Source organism: Ovis aries, chromosome 11 (genome assembly GCF_016772045.2).
Source record: "Ovis aries strain OAR_USU_Benz2616 breed Rambouillet chromosome 11, ARS-UI_Ramb_v3.0, whole genome shotgun sequence".
NCBI classification, from domain to species: Eukaryota; Metazoa; Chordata; class Mammalia; order Artiodactyla; family Bovidae; genus Ovis; species Ovis aries.
Window position 1 is genome coordinate 33199114 of NC_056064.1, and position 25225 is coordinate 33224338.

Here is a 25225-nt window from a genome sequence, read left to right on the forward strand (position 1 = left end):
TCAACGCAGTGGCAGCAGATGGTGCATGGCCTGGGCACCACTGCCTGCTCCAGGCCCTGTTGTCAGCGTGAATGTGGATTATCTCCTGTCACCTTCACAACACTCTACATGCCACATGCTGGCATCATCTCCACTTTGTAGATGAGGACACTGAGGCTTGGGTTTGGTGACTGTTGAGGTGGCAGGGCTGTGGTTCAGACTCATGGGTGCTAGCTCCAGAGTCCACGCCTCCAGTAGTTCTGCACTCGACACCCTCCCCAGGGCTGCCCATAAATGCCCACAACCTTCCTTGCCTACTGTTTCCACAGTTATGCCATCAGCCAGGTTCACTCATCCCCTTCTCTTCACATGTATCCAGTGATCCAAGGCTCTGGGGAAGCCCTGCAGAACTCAGGGTTTCTACCATCAGTAAACCCTGCCAACTAGGAACTGCCAGGTGGAGTTATGTTTGGATCTGTGACATGGTGATTAACAAAGGTTGAAAGTCCCAGAGGAGAAAGGATGAGCCCAGTATCACTGTCACTTCTTTTTTGTGTAGTTATCCCAGCTCTTAATTACTAGATTTGAGAAGTCCAAGCCCTCGGCAACCAAGATGGCTTCACCTCAGCTCAGGGTTCCCACTGAGGACATCAGTGCTTTTACTCTGCAGAAGCCTTCACGCTCTAAACTTAGCGACTCTGTTCTCCCTGCTGCTATTAACACTAGTGAACAACTTACCCCTTCCAGAAATGCTCTGTTCCCTTAGTTTTCAGTACTGCTGTTGCCACTTTCTTCCTCTGCTTCTTTGGCTGATTTTTGTGTCTCCTCAGAAGCCAGGTCTTGCTCAGCAGGGCTCTGAGATGTTGGTTTGCCTCCAGCACTGTAGAACTGCCTTTCCCTACCTCTGAGGAACGATCATGTCCTCTCGTAAGCCTGTCTTACTCCCATCAGTCCAGAGCAATGCAGGGATCTGGGAATGGGCGTTTCACTCAGCTCCCAGCTGACTTTGCTCTGAGGGCCTCAGGAAGTACCTGCTAACCTGAACCCCACAGGGTCCAGTATGTTATTGTTGGTTGAACAATATGAAATTGTCTTCATCTGACCATTTTTGACCAATAAGAACATGATTTTCTTATTCAGCCAAATAATGGCTTGTATTTGTATGGCTTGTATCATTTCACAAATAATGGTATGTATTTGTGAAAGGAATGAGTCCTGTTCTCCAGGTTTCTATGAAAACTACAAGGCCCTCCTTACCCCCTTGTGCTATTTCAGGTTCAGTCAGTTTACTGTTCCCTGACCCATAAGTGAGGCGCCTCCTCCCCGCCCCTGTCTCCTTGTCCCAGGAGTCAGCATCCAGGCCCCCTCACCCCAATCTGCGTGGACAGGCCTTCTGCCTGGTGCAGGGCCGCCCTTCTCTGGGACACTGCTTGTCTGGCTACTAACTTACTTCCTGGATTCTTTTTCTTTCAAGTTTTCAACCTTGAGTTGGAAGGCATGATAGAAACACTGTTTCTGTTCCCAAACTTCTTCGATTTTGGGCACAGTGCTTTACAAGTATTTCCCAGGTTGTCCGAGCTGCTGTCATTCAAATAGAGCAGATGACAGACTGCACAGTTAGCAGAAATGAACAGAACTGATAGGCAGGATCTCTGCCTCACCCTGGCAACTGCAGCAGGGACACGTGGTCATGTTCGTTCCTTTCATGGGGGCATTCTCCCCAGGATCTAATCTCACACCTGGCTGTGAGATTAGAAGCTTGGGTTCCTGTCCTGAGGCCAGCTTCTTCCTATGTGTGTTTCTCTGGTGCTGCAGAAGGTCCTTTCCTTCCTGGGCTGTATTACTCCTGTTCTGATTCACTTAAAAAAGTAATTATTTCTCTTTACCTTCACTTAATGGGTAAAAAATAAAGTTGATCATGGAAAATAAGGTTAATTTACTGTAGACTTTTTTTTGGAGACTTTTATCTCATTCCGTGTACGTGATCATCACATCTCAGTTAATTAACTTGAATGTTTGTTTTAAATACAGCAGCTGCTCAGCCAGGAACTGAGATCTTTAATCTGCCAGCAGTCACCACCTCAGGTAAGATTCAGAAAACTCATACAGTAGCAGTCAGTCCAGCAAATAGGCATTGCGTACTGGCTGCATGCCAGGAACATCGTTTGGTCTGGGAGGGACATGGAGGCAGTCACAGTGAAAAGTGAATTGAGGGTCAGTAAGTACTTGTTGAAAACAAATGAACAGAGAATCAAAACTATTGAGCTAAAAAGAGAAAACCGTCAAGCAACTTTCACACCAGTGGGTGCCTGATTTAACACAGGAAAGCGCATGCTCTCGGGGGATTAGCTGCCTCTGCGGGGCTGTGCTGTCAACACTGTGCTGGGCCGTGTGTCCTGGGCGGTTCCCGCTCCCGTCCTCCCTCAGAGTCAGGCAGGTGCTGTGCCGTCTCCTGCAGGCTCCGTGAGCTCCAGAGGCCACTCCTTTGCTGACCCTGCCAGTAACCTCGGGCTGGAGGACATCATCCGGAAGGCGCTTATGGGGAGCTTTGATGACAAAGTGGAGGATCACGGGGTGGTCATGCCCCAGCCGGTGGCAGTGGGGCCTGGGGGCGCCAGCACCTCAGTGGTGACCAGCGGCGAGACCCGGAGGGAGGAAGGGGACCCGTCACCTCACTCAGGTAAGGGGCTCATTTTTGTGCTCTTCACCATGTCTCCAAAGAAAAAGCCAGTCCATACCCCAGATTCTGATGGGTCATGGAGAGATTTCACTTATGTGCTCAGTCACCTCAACTTTTTTTCAGCCTCTTCAGACATGTTATAAGTGACATAAAATTAAAAGGGATGAAAATTTCTACCCAGAATGTCACCCTCCAATGTATCAGTGTTTTTGTTTTCATCCAGTCCTTATCTGTGTGCATACATTGTAATTGTAATACTGATGCAACTTCATATTCTGCTTTTGAATCAAAGTGACTTGCTATTGTAATAAAAGTGACAAGCCCCATATAAAAGAATTTTAAGCCACAGAAAAAAATAAGGGGAAAAAAATCCTTTCAATCACATTGTATAGAAAGCTAGTGTTAAAAAGGGTAGCTTATTGGAATGAGGTCATTATACATCCTGTTATAAGCACACAAAAAACCATGACTCTATGCTTTATATGTTTATATATAAGCTTTTTTCTTAATCTGTTGAGACTCTCTCATATGCCTTAATAAACTGAAGGTCAGCAACATTTCAAGTTTGTTCTCCTGTTATGGTCACACAAAAGATTTCACTAAGGATAAGAAAGATTAAAGAGATGAGTGGTTTTGTTTTTCCCTATATATGTTAACATTAGGACAATATAAATTCACTTCCTGCTCTCAAAGATGAGATACTTGTCTTCTAATTTCTGCTCTAACCTTCAAGTTTTATTTATTTTAAATGTCTGTGTGTGTTTTAAGTTATAATATTGGTGATTTAGAGTTCTCCTTGTTGTGTAGTCTTTTTATCATGGCATTTCTTGGTGGTGAGGTTTCATACCCTGTTTTTTCAAAAAGGCTGCTGTGTCCTGAGGTCCTTCCTGCTCGAGAAGGTCTTCTTTGCTGCCTTTGTTTAACAGTTTGGCAGGTATTACAATACTAGGTTGGTGCAAAAGTAATTAGTTTTTGCATGGTTGAAATTTGCTGTTTGATATTGGAATACTTTTCTTAAATGTGGTTATGTTATACATCATTTTAATGCACACTTCTTGCTTTATGTTTTTTTGCTAATGACTTGTTACTTGCTGTTTATGTTTATTTTAGACTATGGAAATGGTGTTAGACAAAAAGCAAATTCAAGCGATTTTCTTATTCGAGTTCAAAATGGGTCATAAAGCAGTGGAGACAACTCACAACAACGAATTTGGCCCAGGAACTGCTAATGAATATACAGTATAAGTGGTGGTTCAAGAAATTTTGCAAAGGAGATGAGAGCCTTGAAGATAGAGCATCGTGGCTGGCCACTCCAAGTTGACAACAACCAAGTGAGAGCCATCATTGAAGCTGATCCTCTCACAAGCACACAAGGAGTTGCTAAAGAACTCAGTGTTGACCATTCTACAGCTATTTGAAGCAAATTAGAAAAATGAAAAAGCTGGATAAGTGGGTGCCATATGAGCTGACAAAAAAATTGTTTTAAAGTATTGTCTTCTCTTATTCGATACAACAGTGAACCATTTCTTGGATTGTGACATGAAATGAAAAGTGGGTTTTATGTGACAGCCAGCAACAGCCAGCTCAGTGGTTGGAAGAAGCAGCTCCAAAAGCACTTCCCAAAGCCAAACTTGCACCAAAAAAAAAAGGCATGGTCACTGATGGTCTGCTGTCCGTCTGATCCACTACAGCTTTTAGTCCTGGTGAAACCATTACATCCGAGAAGTGTGCTCAGAAAATCGATGAGATGCACCGAAAACTGCAGCACCTGCAGCTGGCAGTGGCAAACAGAGCCCAGTTCTCCACAAAGCCTGACTGTCCAACTCCCGAAGCACTGGTTCTGTGACGTGCAAACTGGGCTTTGAAGCTTTGTCTCATCTGCCATATTCGCCTGACCTCTCGCCCACTGACTACCACTTCTTCAAGCATCCTGATAACTTTTTGCAGGGAAAAGGCTTCCACAACCAGCAAGATGCAGAAAATGCTTTCCAAGAGTTTGTTGAATCACAAAGTACAGATTTTTACACTACAGAAATAAACAAACTTACTTCTCAATGGCAAAAATATGTTGATTGTAAGGGTTCCTATTTTAATTAATAAAGATCTGTTTGAGCTTAGTTATGATGATTTAAAATTCACGGTCTGAAACCGCAATTACGTTTGCACCAACCTACTATTAAGACACATACTTTTCTCAAAACCTGTAAACATGGTTGTATTTCTTCTGGCGTTCATTGTTGTGTAAGAAGTAAGACTAGATTCCCCCACCACCTCCCTTTTTCTTAGTGATGACATTTTATCTGCCCAAAGAATCCTTTTTTCTTCAACTTCAGTAAGTACATCAGTGTGTTGGTGTTCTTCAGCCTGTGTCGATTACCTGATCACCAGAGGGGGTGTGCACCTTCCCAGTTTCTGTGCTCAGGGAAAAATTCTATCAGATATTCTTTAGTTATTTTCTCCATCTGAGAAAGTAGCCTTTTCGCTGGATAGTCTTTGTACTCTGTTACCTTCTCATTGTTTTAATCGTCTTGATCCTTTTTCTGTTGCTTTCACTCTCAAATTTCTCCTTTGCACCAGTGTTTCCTTTCCCTTCATGGCTTGACTTCCTAATAAGCCTTTTCAGAAGCCTCATTCATTTTGGTGATCTCTTCTTTGAGCTTCGTTTGTAAATGGCCTTCCATGTATTGTGAAGTTTTCCCCCAGTGTTTGAAGTACACCCCACCCGCATTTTCTGTTGTGTTATATTGTCGTCATCACCAAGGACTTGGATTTCTTCTCTCTCCAGATAGAGGGGTAGAATGCTTTTTCACCCTTTTTTCTGTACCCCAAGGACTGGGGGCAGGGTGAAACCATTCTGCTGGGGCTGCTGACCTGGGCTCTGATCTCTTCTGAGATCCTTTTAATGTTCTGTGTGAGAGCCCAGTTAGGGCTTCCCAGTCCTGCAAACCAACTAAACAGCCTGGAGAGGCAGAAAGGGCTTCCTTGACTTGCCCTGGCCAGCTGATGTCCAACAGCTTGAAGGGGCTTCTCTTGTGCAGATTTTCTCCTTCCGCTCTTCACTCTTCTGTAGATTGATGAGGACAGGATAGTGAGGATTTAAGACTTTTGTCAGTTAGTTTTCAGCTTCTTAGCAGTTTTGTGTTCCAAGGCTAAGAAAGAAATGATGTTTCAGAAATGTTAGTTTCTTGGTTATGTTTCTGAGTTTATGGCATGAGGACGGACAATACCCCCTTTGACTTTAGTTGCTGCGAGTTCTGGTGCTCTCTTGTATGTTACCAGGGTCTGGATTCTTCATGCTCCCATCCTGCTTTCTCTTGCAGCAGATGGTCAGCAGCACTGGGGTGCACTTTCAGTTTGTGAATGTGACTACTGTGTGTCAGTAATGACAGTTTATTCCACTTTCAGGAGGAGTTTGCAAACCAAAGCTGCTCAGCAAGGCCAACAGCAGGAAATCGAAATCGCCTGTCCCGGGGCAGGGCTACCTGGGAGCGGAGCGGCCCTCATCGGTCTCCTCCGTGCACTCAGAAGGGGACTATCACAGGCAGACGCCGGGCTGGGCCTGGGAGGACAGACCTTCCTCAACAGGTGAGGGGCTGCTGCCAGGGTGCAGGTCCGCATGAGCTGACGCCAAGGCCTTGGTTAGTGCTGCTCCTAAAATCAGGTGTTCTGCTAAAAAATGCTTTCCATTATGGTATGGTTAAAGGGTTCCACTGTTCTTAATAGAAACTGAATTTACATAGTCTGAAAAATTTTAAAAATGTTTGATTACTAGCAGAGAGGAAGAGCTGTGAGCACAGCTGCCCTCAGGCCCCTTGCACCTGTGGAGAGCCGGTGGCGGCACCTGACCCAGGTGGCACGGCTGGGGCCTGTGGCTTCAGCTCTCCCACACCTTCTGCACAGATGTCCTCAGAGAAAGTTCTTAGGAGTTAATGGGAACCAAAACCAAACACGGAAGAAACCCGGCACCCCTCTGTAGGCTGTCATTTACAGACAAAAACAAAAGTCTAGGATATTTTTAACATTTGCCCTTTTATGACTATAAGCTGCACTGGGTCTTGGTTGTGGTGCTTATACGTCATTCTTACTGCTGTGCAAGGGCTTCCTATTGCAGTGCAGCAGCCTGTCTAGCTGTTGCCTGTGTTCAGTAGTTGGGCTGCACAGGCTTGGTTGACCTGTGGCATCACTGTTCCCTGACCAGGTATCAAATCTGAGTCCCCTGCATTGGAAGCAGGTTCTTAACCACTGGTCCACCAGGGAAGTCCCCATTTTGTAACCTTTTAAAAATTACGAATAACCATGATAATAATGGAGGGCTTCCCTGGTGGCTCAGACTAAAGAATCTGCCTACAATGCAGGAAACTTGGGTTTTCCGATCTCTGGGTCGGGAATATCCCTTGGAGAAGGGAATGGTTACCTACGCCAGTACTCTTGCCTGGAGAATGCCGTGGACAGAGACTGGTGGGCTATAGTCCATGGGGTCACAAAGAGTCAGACGTGACTGAGTAATGAACACTTCCACTATAACTGGGATAGTTGCTGTGGATTTTAGAGTTTCATCTGTGCTTTTCAGAGGAATTAACTCCACAAATACAGCAATGGAAAAATCTGAACTGTGCCCCTCCTTTAGTTACAAATTTCTTATTGGTATTATAAAACGTAATTTAAGGTACACTTAATCACTTTATAGTTTCTCCCACCACATGCAGAGTGGGGGCTTACTGGTTAGAAAACTTCCTAGACCAATGACTGTTTCTTCTTGTCTCTTTGATTCTGTGGTGTGTGCTCTGGTTTTAGCATTTCTTAGATTGTAGGTGGCTTCCTGGAGACAATGACACGATCTAGGCATTGGCAGAAGGTGCAGTGCTGTTGTGAGGCTTGTGTGTCCCCCTCTGCAGCCTGCCCCTGACCAGCTGGGCCCTTGTCCCCGAACTTCCTGCTTCCTCCTGTGTTACCAGAGTCTTGGTTTGAGCCAAAAATCCAGGAGTTCCACTTGGATTCAGCAGCAGCCCAGCCTCAAGTGCTCACTGGCTTTGTGTCCTTTTGGACGGTTGGTTGCTTGGAAACGGTGCAGCAGGGAGGTCTGTTCTGCCCCCACCCCGCACCCCGCTCAGATGTGCTCACCTCTCTCCGCAGGCTCGACACAGTTCCCCTACAACCCCCTGACCATGCGGATGCTCAGCAGCACGCCTCCCACACCTGTCGCCTGCACTCCCACCTCGGCCAACCCGGCTGCCCCGCACCAGCCGAGCAGGATATGGGAGCGGGAGCCGGCCCCGCTGCTGTCTGCACAGTACGAGACGCTGTCTGATAGCGACGACTGACCTGTGGGCAGGGGTCCCAGGGTTGGGGGGCTCCAGTTTCTGATGGCTTCCTTTCTAACTGCAGGCCCGATGCCTGCCCACCTAGGATTCGTGCCCAGAGACTTTTCTGGAGAGCCTGGACCATGGACGGTAAAGAGACGATGGAAATTCATTTTGGGGTCAAATGAGGTTTGGAAAAGACTGCCTTGATACAGGCAGTTCTGTGGATTATAGTAATAGTGGAGGGTCGACATGTAGAGTTTTTAAAAAGTGGATAATTCCTGTTCTTACATCTGTTTGTAAAGAAACCATGATGTCTCTAATCACTCTGTAAATAGAGGACCTTTTTTGCAGTGTTCCCCTCGCTGTAGTATCTGGTGTACTTATGTTCAATCAGCACATCAACTTGGGGGTGATTTTTTAAAAATCTCTGGTCTACCTTTTTAACCCTTGCCTTCCAAACAACGTCATACAGCCCAGTTCCATGGTGTTGGCTGTTACGGGCATTGTACTTTTATCCAATTTTGTCTCCTCTAAGCTCAGATTCCTGGTGATGTTTAAAATCTTGTGGAGATGTTTAGATTTTTAACAGACGCTGCCATAAAATCTGTACATTAACGTATTAGGGTCTAAAGGAGAAACAAAATTCTGCCATATTGTAAATTTCCAGGGCAGGCTTTTTTTTTAAAATTAGAGGCACTGAAAACATAGTACTGCATGGATATTGTTCTAGTTCAGTTTCTAACATTTTAAAGGCTTACTTGAGGTGTACGTACCTCGCTGTTACGCACACTGGTAATGAACCCCACCTTGGGTATTTGCCTGCATTTGATGCAGCAAAGCTTTTGGTTTGCAAATAAATCTGACTGCCCTGTCCACCAGTCCATAGCTACAGTAGATGATTGTGACTGAAGGCTTTGGTGTCTCAGGTTAGCTGATGTGTCACTGGCCAAGTTGGAAGGTGACACGTGGTACAGACCCTCTCGGCTGTGTGTCCTCCTGGGCTTAGGAGAAGCAGACAGCCCTTCCGCTGCATGCCGCCTTGTGCTTATATTTTCACTTCGATTTCTTGTGGGCAAGTGTTTGTCATCAAATGTTTTCATTTCACCGAATCTCAAGGAGCAAATAATTTAGAAGACTGGTACTGGAGGACCAGTCGTCTTAATCTTCATTAGTAATTTCTTGTTGAATTAAATTTTTTTCATACACTCAAGCATAGCACTGGCGCATCCTTCTGCAGCGCACGGATGCTAATGGTTTGGGGAGGTGTTTGTTTAGAAAGGAAGGAGGTCTCTCAAGATGATAAACACTTGGACTTTACAGACTCCAAACTAGACCTGAGTTTTTCAGTACAAGTCCTCAAGCCTCTAGAGAGAGCAGCTGTCTGACAGCTGGAGGAGGAGAGGCCTCCTTTGTAGTGACTGAGACTCCTCCCATCCCTTGGCATCTAGTCCATTTAATAGGTGTGGATGCAGGTTCAATATTTTGCCCATGTTGTTTTAAAAAAGCAACAAGGACAGGAATGCTAGCCAATACCTCTTGAGGCCTGTGGCTGCACCCACATGTAAGTGAGCTCAAAATAAGCTTTGGGTGGGGGGGTCAGGGCACCATGCCTGGGCAGTTGACCTCTGACTTCAGCCAGTCAGTGGTGGTTAGTCCTCCTTGCTCTGGGGCCTCAGTGCAGGGAACGTACTGACAGGCTCGACCGTGTCACTGAGGGGGAGACATTCCTCGGTAAAACATGTGAAGCAAAGAACACCTCCCTCTCAGCAACTCATGCAGCTGTGAAAAGGTAAACGCGCACTAGATGCTGAAGGTGAGTAGTTACAACCAGGTTGCACTGAAACTTGATTAAAGGAATTATTAACCTTGTGAGACAATGAGAAGATGCTTACATCAGCAAAATAGATTATTCTAATAGAAGATTCTGATTTGAGCCTAATTCCTGTATTTTTAATTCTAAAGAGTCAATGACTTTTTATGAGAAACTCAAAAGACTTCAGTATTGAATCCATACAATACTGTCGTGGTGTCTCCTGGTTTATTAGGAAGGGATCCTTCTTGTGTACACAGGAGCCAAAGGCACTAGTTCATCCTCCCCACCCCCACACCAGAGGGACTGCAGGACTGCCCCAAGGCAGGGATGGTGCTCCTGACACACCATCCAGGTTAGGCCACACTGACCTTCTCCCAGGGCGGAACGAGTCCAAAGACCCCCACGGGGAGACTGAGAAGCAAAACTCAAGACTTGGGGCTGGGGTCCAGGCAGTGCTTCCTCTATGGCCCCATTACTGTCAGTACGTCACCCCCAGGGTTCCTCTCTGAGTCAGGGGACTTGGCAGCCCTCAGACAACTCTACCCTGTGACTTAGTCCAGAGGGGTGCATGCTCAGAAGGGACGGACCGTAGGAATTCTCATTCCTTTTCTTCCTTTTTTCACATCTACAACCAGGAACGTACAAAAACATGCAGTCCACTTTTATGTATAATCTAAAGGGGACACTACTAATTCCAAGTGCCCAATTCCCACTTTAAAGCTTCACGTCTGATGCTTTGTGGCAACCAAGATACTACTTTTTTATGCATTAAATCCCACAGTGGTCTTCATGAGAGAGAGAATAAGAGAAAGCAACTCACCATCATGAGATTGGTAGCTCTGTTCTGCCAGGTCTTGATAAAATAAGACATAGCAGCAAATCAATGAACCAAAACCTTACAGTAGAGATACCCCCACTCCAGGTGAACACTGGTCCCTCTTAACCTGGCACGGTTCACCACCTCCCCAACCATCCATTAAAACAGAGCACCGCCTAACAACAGTCCATAAAAAAGAGTCAGTCAGGGGAGGGGGTGTGTGCAAAACAGCATAGCTTGTCCTCCACCAAGGCTTAGGTGAGGGGACATGCATGTCACGGACAGAGGATTTAAGCCACTGATTGGGAGCCACCAGGACTGGAACAGAGGTGTTGGTAGTCATGACAAAGGTCTGCTTTTTCTTGCCAGCTCGGCCAGCTCTTCCCTGATGTGCTGCACAGAAGCCTCGTCTCTCTTCAGCTCCGCTTGCCTCAGTGCTTCCCTATAGGTCTCTTCTGCTTGTGCATACAGTTCTGGAACAGCCCGAGAGAAGGGAGAAAATGCATGTTTCATCATGATTCTGAAATGTTCTGAAGAGAAAGCATGTGCGATGGGACAGCTTTAGTTCATGGTGTGAGACCTGGTGTGAAATAAGCTATGACCATGGGACGCCCGGACCTCAGGGAGCCCTTCCCTGATGGAGATTCGGGTAAGGGACCTGTCCCTGCAGGTTTCTGAGCAGAGGGCAGAGCTTCATGAGGACACATCGAACTGTCCACATGCCAAAGAGGAGGAGGAGCCTGCGGAGCACTCCAGAAACAAAGGACCATGGCCTCACTTACACCCTCAGCCCACCACCCAGGTTCCCGACCCACTGATGGGCACCCCGCACCTCTGTGCATCAGGACTGCAGCCAGATTGCTGAGCAGCACGTGCAGTTCAGGGTGTTCCACCTGCCTCGCCAGGTCTGATGCCCTCTGTGCGTGAACACAGGCCTCGTCAGTGCGGCCCTGTGTGTCCAGGGTAGTGGCCAGGTCATTCAGCAGCACGATGGTCTACACGGGAGAAAACAGCTGCTGCTTGCAAACGAAGACTCGCTGGAGAAGACAACAGCTACCCACGCCAGTACTCTTGGGCTTCCCTGGTGGCTCAGCTGGTAAAGAATCCACCTGCAGTGCAGGAGACCTGGGTTCAATCCCTGGGTAGAAGATCCCCTGAAGAGGGAATGGCATCCCACTCTAGTATTCTGGCCTGAAGAATTCCATAGACTTGTCCATGGGGTTTGCAAAGAGTCAGACATGACTGAGCAACTCTTCACTTTCCATAGCCCTAGTGTCTGGTGTTCTGTGGATGCCCTGAAGGGCTGTCTTTCCTAGCGGTGCCCCTTGGGGGGTCAGGTGTCAGCCTCTGTAAGTCAGGTGCATTTATCATCTACACTGCACAGCAGCAGTCTGACCCTCTGGAAAATGATACAAACCTGGAAACCAGGTAGCAAGATGAATATTACTTATTAATTTGTCAAAAAAGCAGCAGCAAATAAACACAGCGAAAAGTAGTGACAGGATGTGACCCGTCCTATGGCAAACCAGTGCTCTCGAAGACCTCTGGGCAGATCTAGTACCTCCCTGGCAGCCTCAGACCCTTCCTAAAACAGGGCAAGGGGGAGTGGATGCAGCAGGGCCCTCTGTTCGCATTTCCTATTCTGGATTCTGAAATCTTCGTCTTAGACGCCTGCTGTCCCCCCTTACCTGTGGGTGTCTTTCTCCAAGTATTTCCTCAGAAATCCGCAGAGCTTTTTCATACATCCTCTGTGCCTGAGATGGCTGCTGGGAGAAGAGCAGGTAGCGCGCGTAGGTGTCCAGACACATGCCCAGAAGGAGCCGTGTGTTGGCCTTGTCATCCGCTGAGAAGGAAGCGCGAGCAGTGCTGGGTGCAACGAACAACAACCAGAAGGGGGGGGGCAAGTGCTCTGAACACAGTCACTAAACCAGTCCTCCTGACCCATACTTATACACAAGGTGATTAACATCTACACTGGCTCTTGGACCCAAGTGTGTGTTGGGAAGGGGGGATTTGCCAAACCAACAAGTAGGTATATCCAAGAATTCAACTCCCCTGACACCACCTACCCAGAGAATCCCCAGGTAACCCCCCACTCCACTCCAGACACTGGTCCAGGGTGTCACCCGGGGATGAGAGGTTCTCAGGACCCCTCCCCTCGGGTTCAATCAGTTTGCTAGCGTGGCTCACAGATCGCCTGTTTCTATAAGGATACAACTCAGGAACAGGTGAGGTGGGGGGGAGGGGCTTCCCGCCTCTGCAGGTGCCACTGTCCCTGTGCCCCCTCCAGAAGAGCCCCAAGCCCCATCCTCTGGGGTGTTGATGGTGGCGTCTTTAATGAGTCACCTTCCATCCCAGTCAGGGGTAAGACTGAAGGCTCCAACCCAACCACATGGTTGGCTCTACTGGCCACCAGCCCCTGTGCTTTAACAATAAGCTAAATCACACTCCACACTTAAGAAAATTTGAAGGATCTGGGGAGTTCTGAGGCAGGAACTATGATGAACAAAGACCAATGTATGAGACATTTTCATCATCTGAATGACCAAATAGATATTTCTTATAAGTCACAATTATTGTAATACAAGTAATGAACCTTTCCATACCTTTTAAGATTGAGTCCACAAATAGATTAAAACAGTATTATTTTTAGTTTGAAACTAATATTATCTAGCATGAACCATGTGAAGATAAACTCTTATTCTAACAAAAAGCCTAGGGCCAATAAAATTTTCTGGTATGAAAACAGCGCACAGAAAGGAACCAGAGAACACTCAGAATCCTGGGATGAAGCATCATAACCCAATTTAAAGAACAGCTAATCTATTTTTTGAAGAACAGTAATAAAGGCTGCAATGTATGGCAGTTTCCAACATACCATGTCTGAAAAAGAAGAGCCAGACAACAGGGCTGGGGACCAGCAGCTAACAGGAGTTGGCCAAGTAAAGGCCTTGGAGCCACGACACAATCAGCACTCAAGTGGTGGTGAGCTGGCGGAAAGGACACTGCAGACAGCTCAGCAGAGGGGAATGTTCACACGGAGGACTCAGAGGGTCTCTCGGATAACCTCACAGAGCACTATTACCGGATGCCCAAGTGAAGGGGTTCAGACAGGTCTGTTCACCAACAAAGGGATCACCACACTGAAACAACTCCTTCCATATCTTCCAAGTTTAAATGGTGCATAGACTTTAGAGACGACGATGTTGCCAAATAACCATATGATCAGTTATTGAGGGGACAGTTTAAATAAAACAATGCAAATAAAGTATCTATAAAAATAATTTCAGAAGGTAAAAGTGAAAATAAAACTTTCCTTCTAGTAAAAACCCAAAGTTCTTACTCTAACCTAGTTATATATAAAAAGCAAATGATAAAAACCAAACCAAGTTTTAAATAGATCACCTTGCAAATTTTAAACTATTTTTAAACAAAAAGCACATATAAATTTATGGATAAATATAACCAATACACAGAAGCAAAACATAAGATGGCACCAAATATCACTTAAGATACCATTTTTCTGAAGCAATAAAAATAGATCTCATTAGGTGCACTCTTTAAATGCTGAGCAAAAAGCTTGTAAAATTAGCAGTTTAAGATCCACACTATTGTGAGAGAACAGCGTGGAGAAAGGCCCAGGCAGAGAAGCTCTGTGCCCCCCAGGTACTGACACAGGCCCAAGGTGACCGGAAGAGTCACAACACCTACAGACACTAAAATCTGCACTCGTAGAGAACAAGACAAAGATATTTACTGTGCATTGAAACTATCACAAAATAATGTGTCCAGTACTCCAGTTCTCAAAACTTTCAAAAATGACTGCTGACTCATTACTGGAACACATGCTAATTCTCTGTAAATATTTCTACATTAAAAAAGTATACTCTGTATACTTTAAAAGGAGAATATATGTTCAATACTGTAACTTAAAAATACAAGAATAAAGTGACAAGTAATTCTAGTGGAAAATTATTACCCCTGATACCAGTAACGGTAATTCAACTACAGTGGCAGTAAAGATAGTAAAGCTTTTTAGAAGGAATTAACTGATGAGGTAAGTTTTACCTGTTAATATTTCATTAAGAAAATATGTTTTAAATTCACAGTACATTCTAATCACAGTAACATAAAGTTTTTTAACACACAGCTCTAAATATAGGACCAAGGGAGAAATAAAGACTCCGTAGTGAGACCATCAGCACACTGCTAAGTTCATACCTTAGTAAAACACCAGAGTTCCTTTCTCTAATAACAATTAAAGCATGCTTCTTTGAAATACCAATATAAACAAACACCACTAGAAGTCACACACCAAAGAAACCTACAGACAGCGGAGAAACCGCTGCCCCCAAAGGGCTATTCAAATCTGAGGGGAGGGAAGTGTATTTATCTCCTCAGACTTTAATTGTAAGTAGTTCTTTATCACAAATCATTCCTAGGGGAAAAAGATGAGGTAACCTAAAATCAGTCTATGAAAAAGATTCACCACAGAAATCTTTAGTCAAAATACAAGCAACCTGAATTTTCAAATGCACCAAGCAGCTTTTATTCCAGGAATGCTGAGAATGAGTCAGTGTACTTACTATTTCTGTGCACCAAATCAGGCTTGCATAAATGCAGAGTCTCCATCAGTGAGACTTTGATTTGGAAGAACAAATCTTTGATTTGGAAGAACTTGAGCACAGGTACCCGCTATAATAATCTGGGAGAGGCTACAGGGTCTTTGAAGCTAAAGGCATTTGCTGCTTATGCTCCAGGAATGTCCTTCACCTGCCAGGCTGCATCTCATCACCTAATTACCTTGGTGCTTTCCAAGACCACTAACGGTGCCAGTGGAAGGAGTTTTGGTTCCAGTAATATGACAGATAATCTGAAAACCCTTCTGCTTCAAATATTAGATAAATCATAACATACCTTTTTACCTGCACAGCTGAGCTCCTGAGAGAGGGAAATCCTGAGGGCCAGCAATTACAAAGGAGCTAAAACCCAAAGGGAGAGCATGAAGCAGGGCCCAGTTCTCGCCGGTTGTGTGGTGGCCTGAGTGTCTCTGAATCCAGAATTGGGTTCTTCATCTCACACAGGACACAGAAGTAGATCTGAACTCCCTATAAAGCCAGGATGACCCCAGAGGCTACAGGGGGACAGGGACCACATGGAAACCCATCACAGACACCCCCACCCCACCATGCTCCATTTGATGACTAAATCCGAGCCATCCCTTCCAGCTTGGACCTGAGAGCCTGGAAGAACAAAGCCAGGCCAGAGACTCATTTCTCAAAGCCGCTGAAGAGTCTGTAACCCCGAGTATGTAAGCATGGAAACAGCTCAGGTAGGAATCAAAGGATGGTTAGAGGAGGCTTCCCCTGAAGATAACTGAGTGACCCCCACTGGAGCTCTTCCTCAGAGGTCAGGGGCTCCACCTACGAGCCCTGCGCCGGCCCCTCTAGTCATCCCTCAGCTTACACCCCCATTCTTCAGCCATCTTCACATATGCAACCACTTCAGTGGGTGTTTGCTGTGTTTTTCCTCCACTAGAAACCAACCAGGTTTTACTTACAGCTGTATCTAATGTGCATCCCAGTGTTTCCTGACTGGTTGAATGAACGAAAGAGAAAAAAGAAGGTATGAACTATACACGGGAGGCACGGTAACACCAAACATTAATTTTACCCACGGAAGTCACAGGAGCAGGATGTGAATCTCGGGAAGCTCAACACGAGGTGTCATTACACACCAGCGAGAAAGGGACTCACTAAAAAAACAGCCCTGAGTTAAAACCCAGTCTGGGGGAGGAAAACATAACAGCCATTACCTCACACCACAGTAAAGACAAATTCCAGGCAACCAAAGACTCAGTGGAAAAGAACCAAGTACTTATTTACTTGTGGATTATTGGCATGTTAATTGGTTTCCTCTGGATTATTGTCGATTCCTGGTTATATAGAGTATTAAAGAATTATTATTAAACTCCATTAGGAAAAGAGAAAAAGAAAAATAGCAAAATTTATCTCTGAGGTCCGTACACACAACCCCATCATGACAAACTGGTATTCTCTAATTTTTCAATCGCTTTGCGGGTATCTGGACACCTAACTACTGTCAAAGATGATGTGTGGAGATCATGGTTTCCAAACAGTGTCACTTTTGGCTATTGATATTTTGACAGATAATTTCTGTGAATTACAGTGTTTAACTTAGATTTAGTTAGATACCCATTAGATGTCCACCTCCCCTCCAACCCCAGCTGTAACAACCAAAGAATCACCAGAAGGTGCCAGGTGGAAGCCAAATCTTTAGGAGAGACTGTTTTTCTGACCTTAGAAAGTGGAGGATTTTATTAAACAAGACTCAGAAAGCACAAGCCATAAAAGAAAATACCAAAAGATTCTCCAATCTGTCAAATGCCCTAAAATGAAAAGACAAGACCACCAAGAGAGAATGTAACCAACAAAATAGATGCTCCAAAAAAAAAAAAAAGGATGCTTAAATATATTAAGAATTATTTACAAATCACTGAGAAAGAAAAGAAAAACACCCTTCAAAGAATAAGGGAAAAATTTAAATGAAATACAGTGCAATAAGAATGCCAACACATTGCCAATGAAAACACAAAGTGGTAAAAGCACACTGCTCAGCATTTGGTAATGTCTAGTGTGTGCAGGCCAGCAGTCCCACTCCTCAGTACGCCCCTGGGGAACAGCTGGGCATGTGCACAGAGACACGGGTCCCAGCATTACTCCCACAGCATGAGAGGCAGGACCTCCATGTCCACCGATGGGCCAAGTGAGCACGTGCCCACAGTGGAGTATCAGGGCCTCCACTAGCCTGCATCTCTCCTCTAGAGGATGGAAAAAAGGCGAACCCCCCCGCCACCCCGACCCAGGAACAATCACAGGAAGTCACCTCTTCCGAACAGACATGCAGCGTGACAAGCAAATAGGGCCTTTGTGCGAAAAATAACATTTTAAGTATCAACGTGGATAAAGCTCAGCAATATGATGAGTGAAGAAATAAACTGCAGAAACAATTATACAGTAATACACTGTTCATATAAAGTTTAAGAACATTTTAGTCCCATAGTTTACTGATGTATTCAAGTATAATAAATAGGCAGAAGAATCATAAACACCAAAACCAAATTCAGGATTATAGTTACATCAAGGAGAATTACCCAAGGGGTTTAAATTCCCCCTAGCCCCCCAGACCATCATCTGAAGCACATGTAAGTAAAATACTGGCTTAGCTGAAAAGTCTGTTCAGGCTTTTCTGTAAGATGGGATGAAAAACCCGAATGAACAGTACCTAAGACTTGCCAAAGCTAAGGGGAAAGCATACAGGTATCTATTAAAGTTTCTGCTATTTTTGCTTAAAATCTTTAAAAAGAAGAAAGTACAGTTACTTACTTTTCTGGATAACTCAGTAATACAGAATACACAGTGGATACGAGGAGACAATATATTTATATACTATAGAACAGAGAAAAGAGGTAGGCCAGGACTATACTGGTGGTCCAGAGGATAGGAATCTACCTGCTGATGCAAGGGACCCGAGTTCCATCCCTGGTCTGGGAACTAAGATCCCACATGCCTCGGGGCAACTTGGAGCCCATGTACAAGAGAGGCCTGAGCACCGCAACTACTGAGTAGCCCCTGCCCACAGCAACCAGATCAAGCCCACAAGCAGCAATGAGGCCCAGCACGTCCCAAAAAACCCAAATAGGTTCACCAAAGACCAGGCAGAATTCAGAGAGACCAACCCCTAACCTTATTATGCTGAAGAGCTTCCAACGCCTACAAAGTAACCAGGCAGGAGAAAACAGGTTATTTACAAAAGAAGGTGAATAAGTTGGCTTCCGCATTCTCTGCAGAAAAATCCCACCAGATGCAAAATTCCAGATCGCAGAGAACTAGGGAAAAGTAGCAGATTTATTACACCGTAGTCATCTTGTCTTACACAGGAAACCGAAAATAAAAATTTTTTTTCTGAGTCAAATACATCTTGAAGAAATTTTAGGTTGCTCTTAACAGAACTAAGAACCATATTATGTGCCTTCCTTCCAAAATATAAAAGGAGGTTTAGTGAGGAAAACAACCCTTTAAGAGGGACTTGAAAACACAAGAAATAACAAAAATGGAAAGCTTTTAACGCAAAAATTTAGACCAAATATCGCTTTCAATTCTAGATTTAAGTAGGTTTTATTATCACAAGGCAACAATACTCAGATTAGGTTAAAAAAAAAAATCCAAACACAGACTTCTACAAAAGACATACTGAGGGAAGCCATGGTGGTTAAAAATTGAGCTACCAATTCAGGGAACACAGGTTCGATCCCTGGTCCGGAAAGATCCCACATGCCACAGGCAACTAAGTCCATGGGTCACAACCACTGAGCCCTTGCTCTAAAGCCCACAAGTTGCAACTACTGACCCCTCGCACCTAGAGCCAGTGCTCCACACGAGAAGCCACCACAGTGAGACGTCCACGTACCGAAAGAGTAGCCTCCCAGCCAGAGAAATGCCCTTGCAGCAAGGAAGGCCCAGCGCAGCCTCAAAACCCCAAACATACTGAAAACAAAATGACTCAAATCTTAAGAGTAAGATATAGTCAACAATGTGAAACTAAAATTTGTGACAAATACCTTACACAGGACAAAAAAGAATCACTTTTCTGATGAAAGGATAATTCATAATGAAGCTGTGTGTGTGTGTGGGGGGGTGTATAAAATCTGGGACTCTAAACAGCATATAAAGAAAAAAATCACAAAAACATAAATATTGTCTACAACTACACAATGTCAGCAAGGGTACAGAAGCCTGAACAACACTATAAACCAACTAAACCCGACATACATCTACAGAGTGCACCTCCCCTCAAACGCGCACGCAACACCCCAGATAAACCATGTTGTTGTTGTTTAGCTGCTCAGTCGTGTCCGACTCTTTGCAGCCCTGTGGACTCTTCTGTCCATGGGACTCTCCAGGTAAGAATACTGGAGTGGATTGCCATTCCCTTCTCCAAGGGATCTTCCCAACCCACGAATCAACAAACTCTTGTCTTCCATGTCTCCTGCATTAGCAGGATTCTTTACCACTGAGCCACCAGGGAAGCCTGGATAAACCATGTACCAGGCCATGAAACAAATCTCGATAAAATGTAAAAGGACTGAAATCATACAAAGCACGTTTTCTGATCACAATGGAACAAACCTAAAAATCAACAAAAGGAAATTTCGGACATTCACAAATACATGTAGATTAATCAACACTCTCCAAAACATCCAAGAGATCTCAGAAGAAATCACAAGAAAAGTTAGAAAATATTTTGAGATACATGAAAATAAAAACACATCACACCAAAATTCATGGGATGCAGCTAACATAATAGAGGAACATTTTTAGATGTAAATGGCTACATTAAAAAAGAAAGGTCTCGGGAAGCAGACTCAAGAGTGTGTGTGTGTATACGTGTATATATATATGTGTGTATATATATGTATGTATATGTGTATATATATATGTATATATATATGTGTGTATATATGTATGTATATATATGTGTGTATATATATGTATGTATATGTGTATATATATATGTATATATATATGTGTGTATATATGTATGTATATATATGTGTGTATATATATGTATGTATATGTGTATATACATGTATATATGTGTGTGTATATATGTGTATATATATGTATATATGATTGATTAGCATTGATATAGAGCAGAAACCACATTATAGAGCAATTATCCTACAATTAAAAAAAAAATCTTAAATCAACAACCTAATCCTCTACCTAAGAAACCAGAAAAAGAGCAAAATAAACCCATGGCAAGCAGAAAAGATTAGAGTGGAAACAAATGAGGTAAAAAACAAACAAAATTAGAGAGAAAAATGCAACCAAAAGTTGGCTCTTTGACAAGGTCAACAAAACTGACAAAAACTAAAAAGAAACACATATAAAATAGGAAAGTCCTTCGTAACTCATAGGGGTAAACATAACACAGAAGAGCTAAACCACTTAATTGACAGGTTAACAAACTCTCTGATAGTCCCTGTGAGCCCGGGCCACAGTGCTAGAGCATCTCACCCTCCACAACAACTCCACAAGGAAGGCTCTCCTGTCATTTCTATGGGCAAGGTCCCACTGCTGTTCTAAGTGGAGAAGCCAGAATTCCAACCCGGCTCAATTCGAAGCATTCATGAAACCAAATGCCACTAGAAATACTCCAACTTTCCAGAAATGTTTTACTTAAAATATGAAAATCTGGGGAAAGAATATGATCTTGAATACATAACAGAATATTGTTAAGCTATGCTTTATAAATATAATTCCTAAGAAAACTTCTTCCAGGAAAATACAGAAAAAAAATATTATAAAATTCCTTCATCCATGCCTTCACTTACTCAACAGATATTTATTTAAGTTATGTTATTGATACTGTCCCTGGTACTGAAAGCAACTCAAGAAAATAGAACCACCTGAAATGCGTACGGAACCAAGGAAGGAAGAAAAAAGGGTGCAAGAAAATAACTAAAGGAGATCTGACCTAGATGGTTTCACAGATCCTACAACTTCCAAGGACTAGGTCACTCCGTGTAATGCCGCATACCTATTCCAGGAAACACAGAGAACATGCCAACTCATTTTATTACATTAATACAATCCTGTGATGACAAGCTCAGGAAATCAACTATGGATCTCACATGAGAAAACAAATGCAAATGTCTAAATAAAATATCAGCATTAAATATTACGCAGCAGTACTAGCAAGCATGATACAGGACATCTACTCATGCAGTTTGACGCCAAATTAGACTGAAGACAAAACTGTCCAGCACTGTTGTTACTTAACACTCTGAGACTATGGCCAATGAACTAAATTTAACAAGGCGGGGAGTAAGGACACAGGAGTAGAACTATGACTTCCCAAGTAGTTAATTCTGTATCTGGAAATAGTGTGAATATCAACTGAAACCAAACAGTTTAGTAAGGTGTCCACCGAGAATCAGATGTGACAGAACAGCATCCCATCTGTGCAGAAAGCAGCCCACAGCCCTGAGTGGGAGGATGCACCCAGAGTGACTTCTGCCAGCAGGGATGCCCTTCATTCGTGTCAGGAGCCCCTCTCTCACATGATTCGAGAAGAGGGATTCTGAACACTGTCAGGAATGGATCCTGGCCAGTTTTAACCAATCATGGTAACCCCTTTGGTTTGCCAAGTACTGGGTTAGAAATGCCATATGACCCACCCCAGCCAAAAGGAGTAAGGGCAAATCCCCAGGGGTAGGGAAAGATTCCAGCAGAGACAACCTGGCCTCTAAGAGAAACATCCGAGGAGTCTCCCTTTTCCTCTGGACGGTGCTGTTTCTGGGCGAGATTCCTGGGACCTGACAGTCACTTTTCACCTGCAAGGGAAGCGCGAGGAGAAAGCCAGCACACTGAGAATGTCAGCGAGGGGAGTGGGAAGAGCACCCTTGGCTGAACTGCCAGGCACATAATAGTGTCCTCACTATTTAACTCAATTTAGTTGAATTTTTTTTGCTGTTAGCAGTCAAACGTTAACTTATTCAGATGGCAATCTCCCCAAACTAATATCTTAAAATTCAGTCTAAAAGCACTTTGGGAACCTGACAAAATGATCTAAAATTCATGTGAAAATTAAGGGAAAAACCAAACGGGAGGCCTTCCCCTGCGGTTCAGTGGTTGGTTGAGAGTTCGTCTGCCAACGTGGGTGACACGGGTTCGATCCCTGATCCGGGAGGCTCCCGCATGCTGTAAAGCAACTAAGCTCATTCACCACAACTATTACGCCTGTGCTTCAGTGCCCAGGAGCCGCAACTATTGCGCCCACGTGCCTAGAGCCGAGCTCCCCAACAAGAGAAGCCACTGCAATGAGAAGTCTGTGGACTGCAACAAAGAGTAGCTAGCGCCCACTCGCCAAAACTAGAGAAAAGCCTGCGCGGCAACAAAGAACCAGCAGGGACAAAAACAAATGAAATGATTTTTAAAAGGATAAGGCTTAACACTTTCTGAGTACCTAGTATTCATTAGTACATACTGTCCTAAGTGCTTTACGTGTATTAACTCGTTTAATTCTTTTAACAGTCCCAAGAGAAAGTATTACTCTTAATCCCATTCTGAGGATTAAAAATAGAGATTTGACCAAAGTCACAAGGGAAATACATTAACAGAATCAGAAAATGTAAATTAATACAGTCCTTTCTAAAGCAATCGTGCAGTATTCATCAACAACCTTGAGATGTGCTGACTGACCTGCAATGTCAGTGCAAAATCCACCCTGAGGAGTCAGCTCTGAACACTGCCTTACGTTCACTAGCGGAAGGCTGGGCCACCCCGCCTGGACTGGATCTGCACGGTTATACTCCACTGCCTCCACTCACACATGAGAGCCCCAGAAGAGACTGAGAGGAAGGGGATCTGGAGCAAAGCAAGCAGCCCAGTTAGAAGGATTTGCCATATTCATAAAAAACAGGTGACGGAGATGGGAGGGAGGCAGGGGGGCAGGGGACATGTTGTACACCTGTGGCTGATCCATGTGGATGGACGGCAGAAACCAGTACGATACTGTAATTTCTTTCCAATTAAAAATCAAGAACAAAAACATAGCAAATCCAGTCACCTACTGGCTTTGGAGGAAAACAAAGGTTGTACACAGAAGAAACTATAATTTATAGCCCTGTTACTTGGCTCAGCAGTTAACGCGATTATATTGTATTCATAATGTGCACATCTCAAATCTGTGATAAACCCTCACTTCCAAGCCACTAGATTCTAAAACTAAATTAAAAAATAATAATTTTATGCTATTTAGAAATATCGGAAGAAATTGGTTAAGAGTTGAAAATGACTAGGAACAAGTGGGGTAAAGAAAATGATGTTTTTTATTTTGAAATTGCTGTTTTTAAATTAAGTTGTAATATTCTTTGACTTTTTATATTATTCAGGTAATATTAGAAAGTAGTTTTTAAAAGAAAAATATCCAGAAAAGCACAAATAAAATATAAATCCCCCATAAAGCCTATCAGCCAGAGATAGATAGATTTTGCTATCATTTCAGCCTGTGTTCTATACTTACATTTAATCTCTGTATTGTAAAAAATTAGACTGCTCCTAACTAGATTGTTTTCACTTAATTTGTTAGAGCATTTCCTCAGTAATTAGAAACCAAGTTTTGATCTGAAGCAGTATACTCCTGGGATGAAGTTAGTTATGTCAACTGAAAGCACATGAATTTGATAATGGATCTGCTTTGTTTAAAACTGAGGGAATATATTTCCTGAGAAAAAGATAAATCACATTTATAAGAGAAATTAATTTGCTCTTACAAGACTCCTTTCAACTAGAAAAAAGGTGCTTCCCCATATACTACAATTTAAAAAAAAATAAATCAGGTTACAAAGTACAGTGTGATCCCTAACTTGCTTGCTAAAATGTAAACGGCAGTGGGCAAAACAAACCTAGAAAAACACACCAAAAAATAAATAAGAATTCTTGGTATGATTATAAATGATCTTTATTTTCTTCTTAACGCTGTTTGAAATTTTATTCTGTGAGATGAAAATACCTCCTTTCGTATCAATAACCAAGAAATGTCATAGCCATCAGCGATTTCTAGCTTCTGAATGTGAATGAGGGCTCCCCAAATCTCACACGCTGCCGCCTCCCCACCGTGACTGCTGGGGGGAGGGGGTGATGCAAAGAAACAGGCAGCTGAGGTGCATATGAAAGGGATGAATTCAGTAAGCCCAGAGGTTTCCCTTTTTCCATGCTAAATTTTGCATGCTAAATTCTGTGGGGATAAAAAGATACCTGGAAATACCCACCCAGGGTCTAGATACTGGGTGGAGCTTGGTTGGAAGATCCTGAAAGAATTCCCATCCAGGAGAAAGGCACAGGTGGGGGCAAGGCTCAGTTTTTACCAAGAAATACCCAGGGTTTGGCTGAAAGACACCGAGGTGCCTCAACTGTAGAAAGACATAAGGAACGGAGCTCAGACTTGCAAGTACCTAGTTAACTGGACAAATTAAAGTCCATCCTAAATATCAAAAAGTGAAAGTCACTCAGTTGTGTCCGACTCTTTGTGACCCCATAGACTATACAGTCCATGGAATTCTTCAGGCCAGAATACTGGAGTGGATAGCTTTTGCCTTCTCCAGGGGATCTTCCCAACCCAGGTCTCTCACATTGCAGGCGGTTTCTTCACCAGCTGAGCCACTGAGGGGGCTCTTTAATACGTATGCAGTTAAAAATTAAAAGCTGGCTTCACACACACAAATCACAATCTGGCAACCAACTCCGCAGGCCAACCATGCTTCCCTTATAGACAGGCCAGACAGCATGTCAGTCGCTCAGTCATGTTGGAAACTTTGTGACCCCATGGACTATGGCCTGCTAGGCTCCTCTGTCCATGGGGATTCTCTAGGCAAGATTACTGGAGTGGGTAGCCTATTCCTTCTCCAGGGGATCTTCCTGACTTAGGAATTGAACCAGGGTCTCCTGTATTGCGGGCTTCCCTGATGGCTCGGTTGGTAAAAAATCAAGCTGCAATGTGGCAGACATGGGGTCTTAAAGAGTTGGACAAAACTAAGCGACTTTCAC

The 25225-nt window shown here is 43.9% G+C and overlaps 2 protein-coding genes across 44 annotated transcripts in view; one reads left to right on the top strand and one right to left on the bottom strand.

The window, feature by feature from the left end:
- Positions 1-8317, top strand: part of NCOR1 (nuclear receptor corepressor 1) — a 154513-nt gene extending 146196 nt beyond the window's left edge. For 35 of the 40 annotated variants that reach the window (XM_060395456.1, XM_060395457.1, XM_060395460.1 and 32 more), the window contains 4 exons: positions 2011-2064; positions 2438-2659; positions 6065-6244; positions 7793-8317. In XM_060395456.1, the coding sequence (XP_060251439.1) occupies positions 2011-2064; positions 2438-2659; positions 6065-6244; positions 7793-7980 (644 nt within the window). In that variant the 3' untranslated portion in view covers positions 7981-8317. Of the gene's footprint in view, positions 1-2010; positions 2065-2437; positions 2660-3769; positions 4777-6064; positions 6245-7792 lie in introns of those variants that run through there. The other 5 variants (XM_042256692.1, XM_060395469.1, XM_060395471.1 and 2 more) reach the window with 2 other exon arrangements.
- Positions 8318-9981: 1664 nt separating this feature from the next.
- TTC19 (tetratricopeptide repeat domain 19) overlaps positions 9982-25225 on the bottom strand; it is a 29332-nt gene continuing 14088 nt past the window's right edge. Inside the window, exons 7-9 of one of the 4 annotated variants that reach the window (XM_060395474.1) lie at positions 12281-12458; positions 11425-11587; positions 9982-11065 (exon numbers count right to left, since the gene is read on the bottom strand). In XM_060395474.1, the coding sequence (XP_060251457.1) occupies positions 10932-11065; positions 11425-11587; positions 12281-12458 (475 nt within the window). In that variant the 3' untranslated portion in view covers positions 9982-10931. Of the gene's footprint in view, positions 11702-12280; positions 12459-25225 lie in introns of all 4 variants that reach the window. The other 3 variants (XM_004013320.6, XM_042256700.2, XM_042256699.2) reach the window with 3 other exon arrangements.